This window comes from Oxyura jamaicensis, chromosome 4 (assembly GCF_011077185.1).
Source record: "Oxyura jamaicensis isolate SHBP4307 breed ruddy duck chromosome 4, BPBGC_Ojam_1.0, whole genome shotgun sequence".
Classification (NCBI taxonomy): Eukaryota; Metazoa; Chordata; class Aves; order Anseriformes; family Anatidae; genus Oxyura; species Oxyura jamaicensis.
The window spans coordinates 51,513,306-51,530,614 of NC_048896.1; the positions used below are offsets into that span (position 1 = coordinate 51,513,306).

Consider the following 17,309-nt stretch of genomic DNA (forward strand, 5'->3'; position numbering starts at 1 on the left):
ATACTGAAGCCCATCATACAAATAATAATAGGTTGAATTTCAGTGCAAAATTGTTCACTTTTTAACATTCAACATTGCAGCTTTGCATTTGGCTTTCTGAAGCATTATTCCTTATGCACACTTGCACTTACATGTTTTCTTATTTTTTGGCTCACTGGAGCAAGCAGTCAGCTTTTCCCTCATTCCTGAGGGAGATCAGGTTACAACGAATGTTGTTCTGCTCTTATACACTTACCCAGTGGCATATTAAAAATGCATATTTTTCCATTCGATTTTCTCTTTACCAGAGCTGGGTTTAATGCCGCTTTTCTTCTCCCATGTGCTAGGTACTGTTTACAAGCCACGAGCTTACTCCCAGCTATAAAAGCGCAGGCAACAACACAAACCCTGTTTCACCCCAGCTAGGGATACAGTTCCTGCAAGTCACCGAAGCGCCAGCTCATTTTTAACGAAGGAAATTTACAGCATATCCCTAAGGCTAAAGCGTTTTTTCAGCAAGTTTGTTTTGGAGGAGGTCAGCCGAAGACCAGCTCTGGGGGGCATCAGGGACCCCCTTGCTTGGGTTTGTTCCAGCTCTGAGATGCATTGTTACAATCGAGCAGCGAGCTTGAGGGAAAAAGAAAAACCCACCAGAAATATGGTGTGCTTAAAGCTGCGTGCCGAGTTCTGCGGGGTGGTGAGCTTCCATCTGCCTGTTCCTTGGCTGCCACTGCAGTGGCTCAGTTCAGCACCTTCATCAAAATCCTGGAAGAAATAAAAATCAGCACAACATCCAGTGGGGTAAGCTTGGCTCCCCTCAAGCATCCTCCTGTGCTACTCCTTGAATGCCTCAAGGCCCTTCATTTGACCCGAGGAGGAGGCCAAACAGTGCATAGCCGGCATCTCCCCACGCCTCCCCTTCCTGCCCCCATGGAGCAGGGCCAACACACCTCATGCCCGCCTTGATTTCCCAGTCTGAATTGCACCCGCGAGCTCCTCTCACAGAAGCTGCCTGCTGATTTTGAACAAATTCTTCACAGGAGAAAGAGTGCACACGTGGGAGCCACTGATAGTCCTGTTCTCAGTCTCCAAACGCTCCAGCTCCAGGAACAGGTTAGCAGGTTTGTTTGGCTTACTGTCCTGCACAAGTGTGCACTCATCAGTATAATAAAAAGAAAAATATTATCAACCTTTTCTTTTTTGTTTGTTTGCAATCAGGTTAAATACATTGAATCATTAAGTGGAGTTGGTGCTAATAATATTCTCTTACAGATGTGCTAGACACTGCTAGTACAGAACACTTGAGCAGCGATTTATCACTATTATAATTCTCTGAAATACAAAGAGGAGGGCTGTAACTGCTCTTTTTCCAGGAGAAAATGATGAAAGTCTCAGCCAGAAAATATATTTGTGACTTGGTAATTACCGTGCATGAGGAGCATGAACTAGAGGACTAGACAGAAAAGGACAGTAAATCATATGGATGTAAAAGCACGTTACCACTCAGGCTAGAAGCACTCTTTAAAGGAATTATATTGTCTGATGGCACAATATTTTATTTTCTCTTAACTGAGCATATAAAGAAGTAGATCATTGCTCAGTGAGATTGTGAATTGGCACCTCACTATGTGGATTTATCTATGGTCATATAATTGTACATGATCAAAAACAATTACATGCCTTTAAGTAATGATCTCACCAACACAAAATATATGACACTGAAAAGTCAAGAGAGTCAGAGGAGAACATGTTCTAAAATTATTTATACATTTATATTCTAATGTGATGTATAATAACAAGGGGAGAAGATGATATTTCTAACAGGTCTTTTTGTGTGTGCATGTGAAAGTAACCAGCAGTGAAAATAAGGGAACCATGTATTCCACGATCCATAGTCCCAGAAGCCAGAGGTAGAAAGTTGGCACACACATACTCTTAACATTTAATCTAAGGTTACGTCTAGGTTTTATGCCATCTTGTACATCCTCAGCAGAAGAGTTAGATTATCTTTCCTTGCTTCATACAGGTATAAGCACATCAGGGCTATCTGGAAAAAAAATCAGAAGAGACTTTATTAAGCATGACCAACATGTGCAAAGAAAACAGAGGATGCTTGATGTGACTTGCTCAAGGAAAAGGAGAACATCTAAACCTAATGGTAAATGTTACTGTCCTAAAACAAACAAACAAAGCAAAATGAACTAAACTTGAAACTTGGTTTGTTTCAGTATCTATTTTAAGTAGTTGAAGGTAATACATCTGTCCTTCAAAAGCACTGAAAGCTGAAGAAGATGATTCTTAAAATGCAGAAGGATGAGATTTCTGTCAATTCCAAGAATACTTATTCAGAAATCTGCTTTCCTGCCCATATTCCTTAAGATTCTTTATCCTATCAAAGGTATTTGGGCTCTGCAAGCAAGTAGTAAGCAAAATGGCTTTCTTCTAGACTGTGTAGTCCTCCTGTACCCAGAACCAGGCTCAATTGCTCCTGCAGTAAAAGGGCGATTCACTCTCTTGCAGCCATTGACAACAGAAAGCTGAGGTGAAAATCACTCTTAGTGATTTTAATTCATCCAGCACTCTGGGGAAGTGGCCCAAGACTAATTTAGAAAGGTTTCTATGCTGCCAGAGATTTCAGCAGACCTGAAGACAGGCAGGTCCACCAGCAAGGTGCACAGCCCGAGCTAGACCCCAATGTGAATGATGAGCACACCCAACAGCCTTCCAAGGGGCCGGGAGGGAACATGTTGGAACATCCCAGACCTTCTGCAAAATTGTGTTTTTAAGGTCAAAATGAGGCACAAGTGTAGCAGCTTTAGCCAAGAGGTCAGATGGAGGAGAGCAGAGACACATCAAGGAGTCATGCAGCACCTGCATGGGTTTTCTTTTTGCCCCTGAAGCAAAAAGCATGACTTCAGTTTGGAGAGTAGAATGGAGGGGAAGAGGGACATTATGGGAATGGTGGTGAAGCCCAGGACACAGATGGTGGAAGGGGATGGAAGGAAGAGTCCTGGTCCCCCAGATGTAGGTAAGTTTCAAATGAAAAGAGTTTTACTTGGCTAAGCATAGGATTGCTAAAGGAAATTATTTTCATCCTTTTCATCGACAAAAAGATTTTTCCAGTAACAGCATTGCCATGGAAACTGATTTTAAGAATAACAAGAAGGCATTTATCATAGAAACCTCATTTTAAAGAACAAACCAGTAGCATCTCCTTCCCTAACCAGACTGATGACTTGGTGAGACAGCCCAAAGAACTACAATAATCCATTTCAAAGTGGCATGGAGCAGCAACACCAAATGGACCTGTAGCAGCATCCTATCGCCGTGTCTGCATGCCCTCCGAAACCACAGGTGGACAACTCGAAAGGAGGTTTCTCCCAGGCCACAGCTGCTGCCAGGCGGCCTGGCTGCACAGCAGGCCTGTGAGCAAGCCGAGCACCGCTCTGCCACAGCTCAGTTAGCCTGCCATTTTCTCTTGTTACATTCACTTTTACTATGAAAATTCACTGTGGCTGAACAAAAGGACATGCTTGGCAGGCCGAAGCTAGCTAAGAATATATTTCTACGGTCACATTTTCCTGTTTCACTTCCTCTCACTGCCACAGGGACGAGGGAGGCCGAGAGGTGCTGACCGCCCCAAGGGCGCCCGTGAGGCCTGCTGCATGCAGGCCCACAGCAATGGGCATCACAAGGGTGAAGCCACTGGCACCTAAAGTTTTCACTCCTGTTACACGGGAATGTGAGCAAATAAAAGCAACTTATATACATTTGTCCCCAGGTTTCCTGTCCTGGGAGTAGCCATGTGAGGCTGCGAGTGATAACACTCATATCCTCTTGTGAGTCAAAAGTCTGTTTTACACTGATCTGGGATTCAAGCACCAGTTAGAGATAAGAAGAGGCATTTCTAGGGTCTCTCTCCTACACATAATGTTAAAATGCTAACTTCGGGTAGAAGTCAGCAGAGCTTTTTTTGCCCCCTCATTTTAGTCTTCAGCTCTGTTTTGTATTTGCTTTCTACTTTTATTGCTTCTCCTAGAGCTTTGAAGGCTGTGGGACGAGAAGCTGGTCCATATGTCAGACCTATATGTGAATCTGTATTTCAGATCCAATTTTATATCATGCTTTCTCAGAAGAATGAGGACTTACGGCCTATCCATGTTTTTTTCCCAAAGTTTAGACAATCTTCTTATCATTTAGGCATTCAATGATAAGGGCTCTTATACTTTCTCTTAAAAAATAAACAGAAATAGACAGCCTCAAAGCTGCAATAACCAAATTTTTATAAAACATTTTGATTTGAAACTTTGATTTTGAATTGCTTAACTCTTCATTTTTACCTCTTCCAACCCAAGGACAGAACAGTAAACCAGTATTGCTATAACACCTTTAACTGAAGGAACTTGCCTTTCACCAGATTAAATTGTTTATTTGTAGTTCCTGGTATCACTTTTTTCTGTATTGTTTCTTATGTATCCTTCTCACACATACAATATTAATGACCATGGAATAGCAAACAGGTCTGCTACAGATCCTTGACTTTTGTTGTTTTATTTACTAATCTCAGGAATTGACTGGCTTTTTAAGAACATTGAAATGTATATTCCCTAGAACATTTTTAGGAGGAAAAAAAGCCTGAGGAATATAGTTTATTATGATGATTAATTGATGTCCATGCAAAAAATAAAAAAATAAAAGCATTTTTGCCACTGGGATTATGTTTTTATCAAGTACAGCAGGCAAAAAAAAAATCTGACTCAAGAGCAAATTACATTTTCTATAAAATTGAAAACAAGATATGGAAATCTGACTTATCCTCCTTCAAAAATCTTCCAGATTGCTAGAATCAGCCAGAGGCGTTATTTTGCATGGCTAGTAATGGTAATTTGAGAAAACATGATGCAATTGCCTTCTTTCCTGCCCCCCCCCCTTTGTTTTTCTTAAATGGACAGAAGGAGAGAAAAAAATTCCCCACTGTAGGCTCTAGAAAAGAAATAACACTTTCTGCATGTCAGCATAAAATCTTGTCTTCAGAGCCCCACAGACGTTCAGCCTAAACGCAGTTGTGAGGGCCCCGTCGCAGATGAATCCCTGCAGGACCCTGGTTCAGCGTGCAGGTGGTAGCTCAGGCCATTTTCACTTCTATCACACCTCCTTCCTCTGTTGGCTTTCTTTAGGGGCCACTGTTTTTAACAGCATCCCTTTTGCACTTCCTCACCATCACAGTGCACTTTCACCGCCCAACCTGACAAAGGTGCCCCTCACTGTTTAGATGATTTGCTTTAGAGCTGGTTACTAATATACCAGTAAGATTTTTAGAAACTAAAGGCTGGATTTTTTTTAAAAAATGAAGTCTCTCATGTGGAAAGGTTCTTCTTTTCTCAGAATTACTTGGGTTGTCAGCAAAAAAAATGGAGACGGGAAATTGCCCTGCAGATTTGGGTTGAAAGCTGTTGGTTGCAAACATTTGACCGGGAATGATTTTTTTTCCAAAAGGAAAATATTCTTGACTAGGTTGGGTGAAGAAGTAATGACTGATAGCTGAACTATCCACTGGGTGAAATTTTTTTTAGTATTTGTGAGGCATTGTAATGCTTCTGAAGTGACCCTGAAAGGTTCAGAAGTACTTGTGGCGGTGCTCACAGATGTTTCTGCCCTCTACTCTTCTTGAGACAGCTTTCTGCAAATACAGCTTCAAGAGGCAAGTCTAACTTGCAGCTGCCTGCTCTCCTGTGTGGCTGTGCAGGGGAAGGTGTGTGCTGACGTGCATGTTAGCGAGAGGAGTAAGGCAGCCATCTGCATGTACAGACTGCAGCACGTTGCTCGTCCAGCCTACGTCGTTTCTGTAAGCACATTTGAAAGGGAAATGACAGTGGAGGGATGGAAGAGTAAAAGCAAAAGGAACGTGGAAAAAGGACGCTGAAGAGTAAGGCTGCTGCTGCTGCAAAGGTAAATTCCTGGAGCAGATGAATGCTTACACAAATATTGTAACTTATTAGCAGCTAACTGCAAACTGAAGAATCCAGCTACCTGCATGACACTGAGCGCTAGCTAGCTTAGGACCCGGCTCTTCAGGCCACCAGACATGCACACTTCTGGGGCACACCGATTTTCTAGAGCAGGCAAGTCATCCCGTTGCTATCTCAATAAAGCCTCCTGCAAACTTACAGCGCCACAGAAGCCCAGCCCAATAACCACAGCTCCGTAAGCAGCAGAAGTAATGAAGTCTGGCTGCCCATGAAGTCAGATGCCCATTCCTTCCCCCAAAATGATGCATGTACCATGTCCAACCTCATCCCTGGCTGCACTGCCAGACCCTCACCATGAACTCAGTCACCACCAGGCACCAAAGATTTCTAGGTCTTTTACAGCAATTGCCGACATTTCTCCTTCCTCCTCCAGCCTCCAGCGTGCTCCATCCCTTCACGAGTCCCTGAACTAGCGGGTGGGAAAGGGAAAGCCTGTATTTACCAGGCGGCCAGCCAAGCAGAACAGATAAACTGCAAGCTCGCACTGCAGCCCCTCCAACTGCATTTGGCCAAAATCCAGTGCAAAGTTTAAGAACGCTGTAGGGAAAAGAAAGAGAAGTGACAGCAGATGTAACCATACAGACTTCACCTCTGCAAGAAACAAGGAGAAGACAAGCACCAGCCAGATCATCTGGCTGCTGGGAACATTTCGGGTGACAGGAGGACTCTGCTTGAAGGAGCTCTTGCATCCAGCACCTCAGTCACCATGACAGGTCGGGTTTCTTTTCCCATTGCTCTTTGGGAAAGTTTCACTTCCAGCTTTGCTGCTTAGTCACAGCATCACCATGCCATTTGCCTCACAGCCTGGATTTTCCCGTCTAGAACACATAGGTTACAGGACTCCAAGCTTAAGAAAGCAAAAGTAATGACATTTCAGAGGGCGCATTAATGAAAGATTTAGCCGCTGAATTACATCAGAGCCCAGACCCTTTTGACTGCTGACATTTTCACGCTGTGCAAGCACCACAAGAGGAGCTCTAGGGTTCATGCGTGGTGGTGTATAGAACATGCACATGGCTAGTTAAAAGAAAGCTGAAGAAGAACATTTTTTTTCAGGGCAGGTATAAATCAGCAAGCTTTCTTTATACAGGTGAGATTTGCAGGTAGAGCAGGTGCAAGCAAATATTTTTTCCTGGGTCTAGGTTTGCCTCACTGTGTGTAATCAACACCAGTCCCAAACAGTAGGTTTACCCATCACTTCAGCCTATGACTGTATCAATAAACATATCATGATAATACTTTGAAAAAGCTGAACCTGATAGTCCTCTGGCAAGAACTCTGGACTGCTGGAAACAACTGCCTTTGATTTGTACACTTTGCATTAGTAGCCGTTTCAGTTAAAAGCCTGAATTTTAGTAAGGGCCTGACCTTCTGACTTAGCTGTAACAGTTGAAAATATCTACCTTACATGGGCAAAAAACCTACAAGGCAGGAAAAAAAAAAGAGGAAGACATATACATAATATAGCAGTGACATAACCACAAGAGTGACAGCAGAATTGAGCATTTGAAAACCACCACTTTCATGTTAGACTCTTTAGAAATATCCCAGATTCAGGGAAAACTCAGAAGAAACAAACCAGGGCACAAGATTAGATTGATTGTTTACATTTTTGTAATAGGCTAATAGCAAAAAGCATCTCAGAAGGATAATCATTTTAACTGTTGGTAACTTTTAACTCATCAGAAAACAATTCTGTTTCTCTAAAAATCCAAGCGAACATGCCTATCTCCACATAATGTAATGGTTCCATACTATGGGATTTGGAAGCCTGTAGCATATCATTTTACAAAGAAAAGCTTCTAAAAGTGATGCAGCAAAGTGTCTTGGAATATTCAAGTCATAAAAACTATCTCTCTCAGAAGGGAAGTCCATTTCCTTTTCCCACTGAAAGTCACCTGCATGAAAAATGTAGAATCATGAGAAAGGTAACATAAAGTAAGTCATTTCTACTAGGGGAACAACCATCAGTTTCTGATAACGTAAGTCTTCTTCACTGCCTCTTTTTAGCTGAGAAATTTCTGTCTTGGTTGTTTCTGTCTTGGTTGTTCCAAAATGGTATTCTTACAGGAAGAGATACATTCTCACCTACATGCTTACTAACCAGCATCAGAAGTAGAAGACGGGAGAATGACTGCACTTCTGCATTCTGTTCTGTACCTGCAAAACAAAACAAAAGGTCTACAAAAATATATTTCTAAAAATTCCTTGCGCTTCTACTAAAGTTTTGTATCCAAAGCACAAGAGCTGCATTTCATGTTTTAGAAGTACTGTTCGTGCTGGCTGTCTGCAGCATCTCTAAGCAAGTCTAGCAAATAAATTGCATTTATTTGTTATCCATTATATTTATTATATTCAATGGCTTTATTGCAGTCCGCAGTGCTTTCACCCTACAGACAGGAAGCCACAATATTGCAGCTAAACTTACATAGCTAGTCATCTTCATTTCCTTCTTGAATTTGGAAAGCAGCCAAAACAGTGTAACTCCTTAAGAAACCTTTTTTCCTGCAATGTAAGCCAGCTGTTCCAGATACCATAGGAACCTAGAACATAGGAACATGCACCAGCAGCTCCAGACCGTAAGTTACTTGAGACTCCTTGGTGAACAGAAGCTCATCCACGTAGGAGCGATTCTATAAGGTAAGCACCATCAAAGAGTTCATGTGCTCAGCATTCCCTAACACAAGTAAGCTTTTTGGGTCATCACCACCTTGTGTGTGGCAGATCCATGCTCTCAAAGGCAGGTGTGCACACATTGATACATTTGTAATAAAATCCTTCCAAATGCAGAGAAGGAAATGTCTCCACTACAACAGTGTTGTAAGCACAGTGACATTTTGCTATGTGCCAGGCATCACACACATTTTCCTTAGGCAACAGATACCTTACCACGCTACCTCTATATGAGAAAAATTTTCCACTCGGTGTCTTCCCAATAACTTTATAGAAGTGGGATGACAATAGCCAGGGACACACCTGAAATCTTTGGATTTAAACATTCATGGAAATGGAAGCTCTTTAACTCACAGGAGACAAGCTTCTGAGCATCTTTCTTGCTAAATGTCACCTTTTCAGCAATACTCTCATCAGTGGTTACATAAAAGGCAGACGCTTTCTAGTGGTACATGCATCTACCTTGCAGCAGGCATACCTGCCTTCTGAAAGGTGTAGCTTATATCCTCTGGAGTTGCACAGCAGAAATGTGGTCTCACAATCCATAGCTTCAGGAGGTATGAGCCCAGTCTGTACTCTCAAACCTTCTTTTTGTAGCCATGCACCGATGAGAGCTAGAAACCAGAAGCGAATATGAACTGAAGGACTTGTGAAAGTTCACCACACAAAAACGAGACAATCTGAAACTTGGTATTATTTTGGTGGTCCGCTTTTTTAGTTTAAAATTGAAAAAAGCAGGTAAACCCAAATAGCCCTACTGTGCTCAGTTTTGAACAGCAAATTGAATTGGTCTCTTACATCCCAGTTTAACATCCAAAATCTTGTTGCACTGTGGTGTGAACGGATGCACTGATTCTCTTACCTTCCTCTTCTACTCGGTAAAGATCTTGACCAGAGAAGCTTTCTCAGCGTGACTGTTGTCTAATCCAGCACATTTACAGGAGAAGACTTAACTCTGATGAACTAGTCTTTTCCAGCAACAAACGAAGTTTGTCGTTAAACTCCCAAACAGCTCTAGCAACACAATAAAGAACAACTTGAAATCAAACCTCATCCTTTCAATTCACATTGCTACTGTCTCGGTGCTTGCCATTGATGGGTTATGCCTCTCTTGTATTTCATTTTCTAGATGAGGAAAAATTCACTCTATTCCACATTGCCCAGTGTTTACCATTCCATTTCATCCTGTTTAAACATAAATCTCTCAATCTTCTAGCTCTGAGTACTTATAGCTCTCCAGCAAGCAGAAAAAAACAGTCTCAGGACTTTGTCATAATGATCCCCAATAACCTCTCTCCATTCTAAGTCTGTCTCACATGAGTAACCAAGTGATTTATTTCCCAGAGAACAAGAGCAGAAAAATGAAATGCAACAAACATTTTTAGAATTTTATTAACTTTAACAAAAACTGCAAATTAAACTGCAAAATTAAAGTCATTTTGGCAAGGATTCAAGCACACATTTAAATGCCAGCTGAGTAATATTTAACAAACTATGTACAACTGTGTCAGCCATTGACTGCCAAACAACTAATCGATGTAATCAAAATCTTCTGGAATTCCAAAACTTTTATCAATTCTGCTCTCTTCAAATCCAAATTTACGCTTGGCCCAGGACTTTATTGCAAAGATGTTATCTGTAAACAGGACGGAAAACATACAGTTTTGAATGTTTAAGAAAGTGTGACTTGTGGTCTTGCATACACCAAATCCATTTGCACCAGCTCTACATATATGAAAAAGGTTCAAGTATATGAATAAGGTTCAAGTATATGAATAAGGTCCTTCCTAGTCCTGCCTGTGCTTGAAACTGTTTGCTAAGAAGCATAAAATGCAGTATTCATTTAACATAGTAAGTATTCTCTGTGTTTGCACAACATGGAAATGCTCTTTTTTTTCCTTTAAGCATCAGACATTTGGTTTTAAAATGGTCTCTTAACAATATATATATATATGATAAATATATATACACACACACAACATCTAACCTAATTCTGCAATTAAACAGCAAAGTACCTTCAGCAGGCTGAGGCATAGTTCCCTCACTTCTCTAAACATCTTGGTAACAACAGCCTGTCATCAACAATAGAAAGCCCTGACAACTGTACCCCCAGAAGTTATTTTCAAAATACATAACTTTGTTTCTTCATAAGCAGTAAACAACCCAATGAAAATGAAGATAGAAAATAGTAATAGTCAGAAGACTATGACTACTATAGACTGCTGCACTTGGCATAACAGATAATAGCGAGCAGTCCAGCAGTAGTAGATGAATTCTAAACAAAAAAATTACAAACTATATTCCAAATAATCAAAAGTACAGATGTACATATTGCTTGCTCTGCAAAATGGAAATATGAAGCAACATAGCTAAGCTAAGCAACAGCAGAAAATTGAGTTAAACTACCATACAAATGTTACCGCAGTAAATTTCTACAGAACTGTGCAGCATTTCTCCGGCACATCAAAGCTGATGAATTAGGTTAAGAAATCCCTGCTTTATATTAGCATCCATCATATGGTAGAAGCAATAAGGTTCCACAAAGCATTCTACTCTTCAGAAACAGACAAGAATTCAGAGAAGAAGAATTAAACTTTTTGGATACCTTGAATTATGACATTGCCGAACTAAACACTGCCATTTCTGGTCTAATTCTATTAAAGTTTTCCTCATCTTAAGAGATTTTTAACTCAACCAAAAAAAATGAGCTGTGAATTTTAACATGGTGTGCAAGACAGCACCAGAAGAACAGATCTCTTAAATAACATTAAGCATATCCAGTAATTAAACTTAGAAAATTTATTCTTTTTTGAATCATGATTTATACACAAAATATATTTCTCTATGTTTTTTAAAAGTGAGAGCTATCTTGCATCAAGTCCTAATAAAATTGAAAATTCTTAACATCAAGTAGGTCTTTTACTCAAATTGCTCTAGCATGAAGCTGTGCTAGGTAAGATAAATGCATACACACCAGTCCATCTGTTGGCTGCCTCCTTGGCTATTTTGTTTGTTTGGCCTGAAATAGAAGAAAACAAAAGAGAAAAAAAAAAGCAAAAAAAGCATAAATCAGGGTGAAGTTTCAAGATAAGGAGATTACATTTTTATTGATGCCATTTCTAGGGAACCACAGAATATAAGGAAATTATTCTGTTGCTTCCAACCCCTTTTTCTGTTTTACAGTTTTAAGGTTCCATCGAGCATGAAGCTAAATTAAAGAAAATCAGAAGCAAAGGAGCATAAAAGACGCTATATGAACAATTGTGAGTTTTTTAAGTGTTTTAAAATAAAATAATCCTAGTTTGGTTTGCCTGGGGACTTAATTGTCTGTATCCAGATTGGAACTAGATACATGGCCTGAAGGAACTAGAGGCAAATGAGACTGAAAATATTTTATAATCCTCTCTGCATGTAAACTATCTGTCAGATAGGTATGTACAACTCTATACAGATAAGGAAACTGACAAGGGTAACGGTCTGTCACAGGAATCTGCAAACATATCACATAGCTTTGGAAAGTCCCCTGAGCTTTGAGAACCCCTCGATGAAATTAAGGTAAAATAATGCTCCTGGTCATTAGCCTTGGCTTCCCTCGCTTACCACAATTCCAGATTTAAATACCTAATAGTAAATTGCCATTACTACAAATGGCTTTTATATAGCTTCCATGAGGCAAAACTGTATTAAGAAAAAAATCCTCTTAGATCAGCTTGCTCCCATTAAAAATAAGTACTGAATCAAATCAACAGGTTGGTTTGTAACGTGGGAATTTATCACAATCATTATGGTTCTCACGCCTACACATAACTCAGTTATTCCCAGTCAGTCTTGTCAGTACTTGCATGATAATATTCATTTGAATGGTCAGCATTAAATTTGTCTCCAGGGGTACTGAGAAGTGAATATATGATCAGGTATCCATTGTTATAAAGATTATACTTCAGGCAAAGTTAAATTATCTTGAAAAATCATCTGTTAGCACGCAAGAAAGTAAGCACTCATTATTCTACCCTTCGGTATACCTCAGTAAGCGATGTGGAAAATGTTTAAATGACAGTAAAATACAGTTTCAATAACCGCAGCTTCTGAGGATGGTATATAATTAGAAAGCTTGGACATACCATAAAGAAAAAGTAAGAAAGATGGGCAGAAAAGGGGGTGGGTGGGAAGATGGCATTTTCGATCATTTGCATACATCAGAAATTCAAGTTATTCCTTGCTGAACAGATATACTCCTTATTTTCTTTGCTGACTTCTTGTTGCCACCTCCACTTTTTCAGTTCCATGAATGGCAACACTGACATCACACTGGCAGCCAAGGACATTCTGAACTGTACCTTACCTGATGGTACACAGAGCAAGTTTGCAGAGTAAGGGCTTTTGCTGGTCAAGACTCTAAAGGCGTTAGCAATGATACTTAACTCAGCTTTTTTTTTTTTTTTTTTTAAATGCTAGAGCACAACCGTAAAGTTGTATTTGACTCCAAGTTAAAGTTTGAGTGGCAAAAACTAGGATGGTATCAAACTCCCTGGATCCAGAGCTGCAAGGTAACAGCATCTAAGGTCGGAATGGGGCGACCACCTCCACGGTACCTGCTAGGGCTCAGCAGAAAGCTCCGCTTTGCTGGAAGCAGCTAAGCAGTCGATTCCTGTGCTTCTGCATCACACAGCAGCTCTAAGCTCCTGCAGCTTTCAGCACATGACCCTGTGCATAAAGCACAGCGGCTGTACTGGTACAGCGGGTTTGAAAAAATAGCAGCAGCATGGTGCTTCGCCACCCTTCAAACACTGCTTGTGCACGTTAAAATACACAGATACAATTGTGTTTAAAATGTGACTTTTACCTCTGACAAAAAAGGCTGAGGTGACCAGCAGATGCAGGTTGGGCAACAGTGTGGCTAGAATGGGGGTGGCTGCCTGTAACAGAGCTGTGGCTAGCAATAACACCATGGTAGCAAGGGCAGGAAGCTATGCAGGGAAGCCCACAGTGGGCAGCACCTTCAATGACTAAAATAGCAGGAAATAACAAAAGCAACAACAAAAGAAAGCAGAGAGTGAAAGTATACAAACAAAATGGTGAAAGATTTTAACCACATCATTCTTGCTATGCACCACCTGGGGCTGATCACAGACTGACAGCAAAGTGTCACGCTGCAAGTGTGGAAAGATGACAAGTGGAGGCAGAAGTTCAGGATGAGGAAGGTGACATTCAAACAATCTGGCTGAATATCAAAGAAAAGGCTGCCCCAGTCCTCTGGAAGCTGGCAACACACATCCCCCACATTACTGACAGCGAGCTCAGGGCTGGGGAAAAAAGAGCCACTTGTTTCCTCAAGCATAAGACATCTCCAGAAAATGCATCCGCTAGAGGCTGGGGCAATTCTCGTTGCTTGTGATTTCCCATTTACACTAGCTGGCATGCAAAAACATCACACAAAGGCAGATGTGGGCTTATTCTGCCATGCCTGAAGTTGCTTAAGCCAAGAGCCGTATTGTATCAGCAGCAACGCCAGCTATTTTGGCAAGCTGCAAGGCAGCCACGTGTTCCTCATGTCCAGCCTGACCACGCTGATACAAACAAGACAGCTTGCACCGCCTCTTGTCCTCAAGCGAGACTGGTGCTGCCACTGCTGCAGGATGGAGCTGCAGTCTGCTTAACCACTGATTCCTTCACTTTCCCTTTACATTTGTATTTTCAATTTGGGGTGGAGGAAAACACATCTCATCCATCTCCAGAAATCATACCATTCACCATAGCTATGGGCTGGGTGAGCATTTAGCTTTTTGAAGTCAAGACTAAAATGCCTTGGGACGTGGTTCAATTCCTGCCTGTGATTCCACTGCAGAACCTCGTCTGCCTGAAAGAGAGAGGAGGAACAGCTACTGGCAGTCACGGACCTGCGTCACCCGAAGACACCAGCTGCATCTGCATTACCGCCAGCATATTCCAGAGGCCCAGACTCCATCACAAGAACTGAGAGGCACGAAGCAATCTGCACCTGGACTGCTTTATGGAAACCTCCTGTAGCTGCCTGTTAGGACTTTCAGTGGTTGCATCATCTGTACGTGTGTGCACGAAGAGTGAGGGAACAGAGGAGGAGCAGAACAGACATCCCCCCCACCTACCTCACATGCTGATGCAAGTCAAAGCCGTGCTGCTTCGGACTGCCTATTCTCTGGCTCCACGGGATCGTACAGCCATCGGCCTCCCACACAGCGGGGTGAAGTATGTATTTACTTAGGTTCCTGGACAACTCATCAATCGACTTGCCTGCAGGACACAAGGTGTTCGCTTGGCTGAGGCACACACCTGTGTCCTGGGCTGACCAGTTTCAGGCACTCTCGGCATTTTCTAAGCAGGTAAATAGACTCTCTCTTAGATTCTCTCTCCTGAACTGAACAAAAGCAACTACTGCACATACAGCAGTGCAGGACCAAGGCGGAGCACAGCCGGCATGGCTTTTTAACCTAAATGATTCAATGACTCTATGATTCTTGCAACACTAGACTGTTATGTTAGCAAGACACCTGGAAATATGCCTAAAATAGTGAAAGGCTATGGGTCAAAGTGTTAGTACTAACCAGTCCTTCTAGAATTCTCTTCTTTCCTCAACCCCACGTGTCTCTGGAAACCTGCAGGGAATTCAGTAGGCCCACATTCTGGGAAATGAACCATTTTCCTAAGCAGTTTCCTTACCACAGGGACAAGCCTCTGAATCCCCTTAAAGGAAAGCAACGATAGAGAAAGGGAGGCCTGAATGTTTAAAGAGAGAGGAGGAGGGCTGGAAACACACTCTTTAATGCAGGCGAGTGACAATCAGATGGTGACCACAGGGATAAAGGAGCAGACCAGAAGAGTGCCCCAAAGAAAGTACACGTGGAACAGTGGCAGGAGGTGCAGCAAAAAGCCTCCTGAGGCAAAAGGACAGCACCCAACCTGGAGTGACGTCCAGCGGCACAAAACATTAGTGCAGCAATGTCTAAACAAATCTCAGCTGGCAGCATGTGCTGGCTCAGAAGCAGCGTGGTCAGGCCATGCTGGTTTTGATTCAGCTCTGGAAGCCGCTCTCTGCATACTGCGGAACCACAGCCTCCTCTTTCCTCTTGCCCCTGCTCCTGCCCCCAGATTCACCCGCTTTTTCCCTGGAGGGGATGGTGGTGGGAATTGAAGGTCCTACTTGTGTTCCAAAGTGAAATGACCACTTGAGGTTTTTAAAAAACCCCAAATATTCCCACAGGCGGGGAAATCCACTACATGCCTTGTCTACACAATATGCTCCAGGAGACTAGGTTACTCCTTCTATCAGACGGGATACTTCCGTGGCTGAAACACAACTGCAATAACAACCACATTATAAATATTTCCAAACCTACTTTCAGGTTCTTCCCAAAAGCTCTTTTACGTCTTGCATCTATCACTAAAGTAACGCTATGGAAGCGGTCACTGAAGAGTATTCAAAAATCAGACTGTAAAGGTAACATATTCAAGCTCCAAAAGCTATAGAGAAAAAGCTCTCAACACAGCCCCATCTAGCTCACAACCACCTATAGACCTGGAAGAGAAGAAAGAGCTATAGTTTTCTTTTCTCTTCTTCCTCGCTTCTACTCTGACATGTTCAAGATAACGTTAAAGCTTATTGAAAGCAATGCTTTTATGCGTAAACAAAATTTCCAGGACCAGCCAGGAACCTCAATGTCTACAGAAAAACAAAAGCTATCTATATTTATAAAACTAGCACAAGTTGGTGTCAGTTTGACCTACTCAAACTAATGCCACAAGAGAATTGTGTGGATTTCCCACCTGGAAGATGCTTGACTGCAGAGAGCTAACACCCTTTCAAGGAGACAGCCACCCATCAACCCCACCCATCAACCTGTGGGACTGTTAAGCAGATGCATGCTGAAGTCTGAGGTTGTATTTTGCATGTGGCTGAGGGAGCAATTTCACAGTGTGAATGGCAATTCTTGTGTATGAAATGCAGAGAACAGCTGCAACTGCTCACACAGGCCAGTGAGGATTATTAGTCCAAAGATTGCCAGTCTCTCTCATGAAACTGGTCAGGGCAAATAAGTTGCATTATGGGGATTTGAATTCCAGTAATAACTCTGCATCCACTCACACCAAATTTAAATATGAAGAACTGCAACAACCAGAAGAGAAGTCTATGACCATGAATCTCCAATGACTGATTATTCATCGCAGTCTACAGCTACTCATTCTCATGCTCTCAGGTCACCCTCACTTTCCAGAAACATTGTTTACCTTGTTATCACACTGGAACAGATTTATGTTTCTCTACCCCTTGAAGAAGCATTTTTTAACATCCCATGATGCACAATTGCAAAAACCTTTCCCATAAAAGAAAATTTATCATGCAAATAAAGATCCCATCTCTAAAGCCCAGGGTAGAATGTGAGTGTAGAAATTCACAGAAACATCGAATTGCTTGGGTTGGAAGTTACCTTAAAGATGATGGAGTGCCAACCCCCTGCCATGGGGTTGACATGTCATGTCCCACTAAACCAGGCTGCCCAAAGCCCCATCCGGCCTGGCCTCAAACACCCCCATGACTATGGGCAACCTGTTCCAGTGCCTTGCCACCCCTGAGTAAAGAATTACGCACCTGTC

The 17,309-nt window shown here is 41.9% G+C and overlaps 1 protein-coding gene across 2 annotated transcripts in view; it reads right to left on the minus strand.

The window, feature by feature from the left end:
- Window positions 1-10,055: 10,055 nt before the first annotated feature.
- MND1 (meiotic nuclear divisions 1) overlaps window positions 10,056-17,309 on the minus strand; it is a 39,737-nt gene continuing 32,483 nt past the window's right edge. For both annotated transcript variants that reach the window (XM_035326327.1, XM_035326328.1), the window contains exons 7-8: window positions 11,656-11,700; window positions 10,056-10,317 (exon numbers count right to left, since the gene is read on the minus strand). In XM_035326327.1, the coding sequence (XP_035182218.1) occupies window positions 10,211-10,317; window positions 11,656-11,700 (152 nt within the window). In that variant the 3' untranslated portion in view covers window positions 10,056-10,210. The remainder of the gene's footprint in view (window positions 10,318-11,655; window positions 11,701-17,309) is intronic.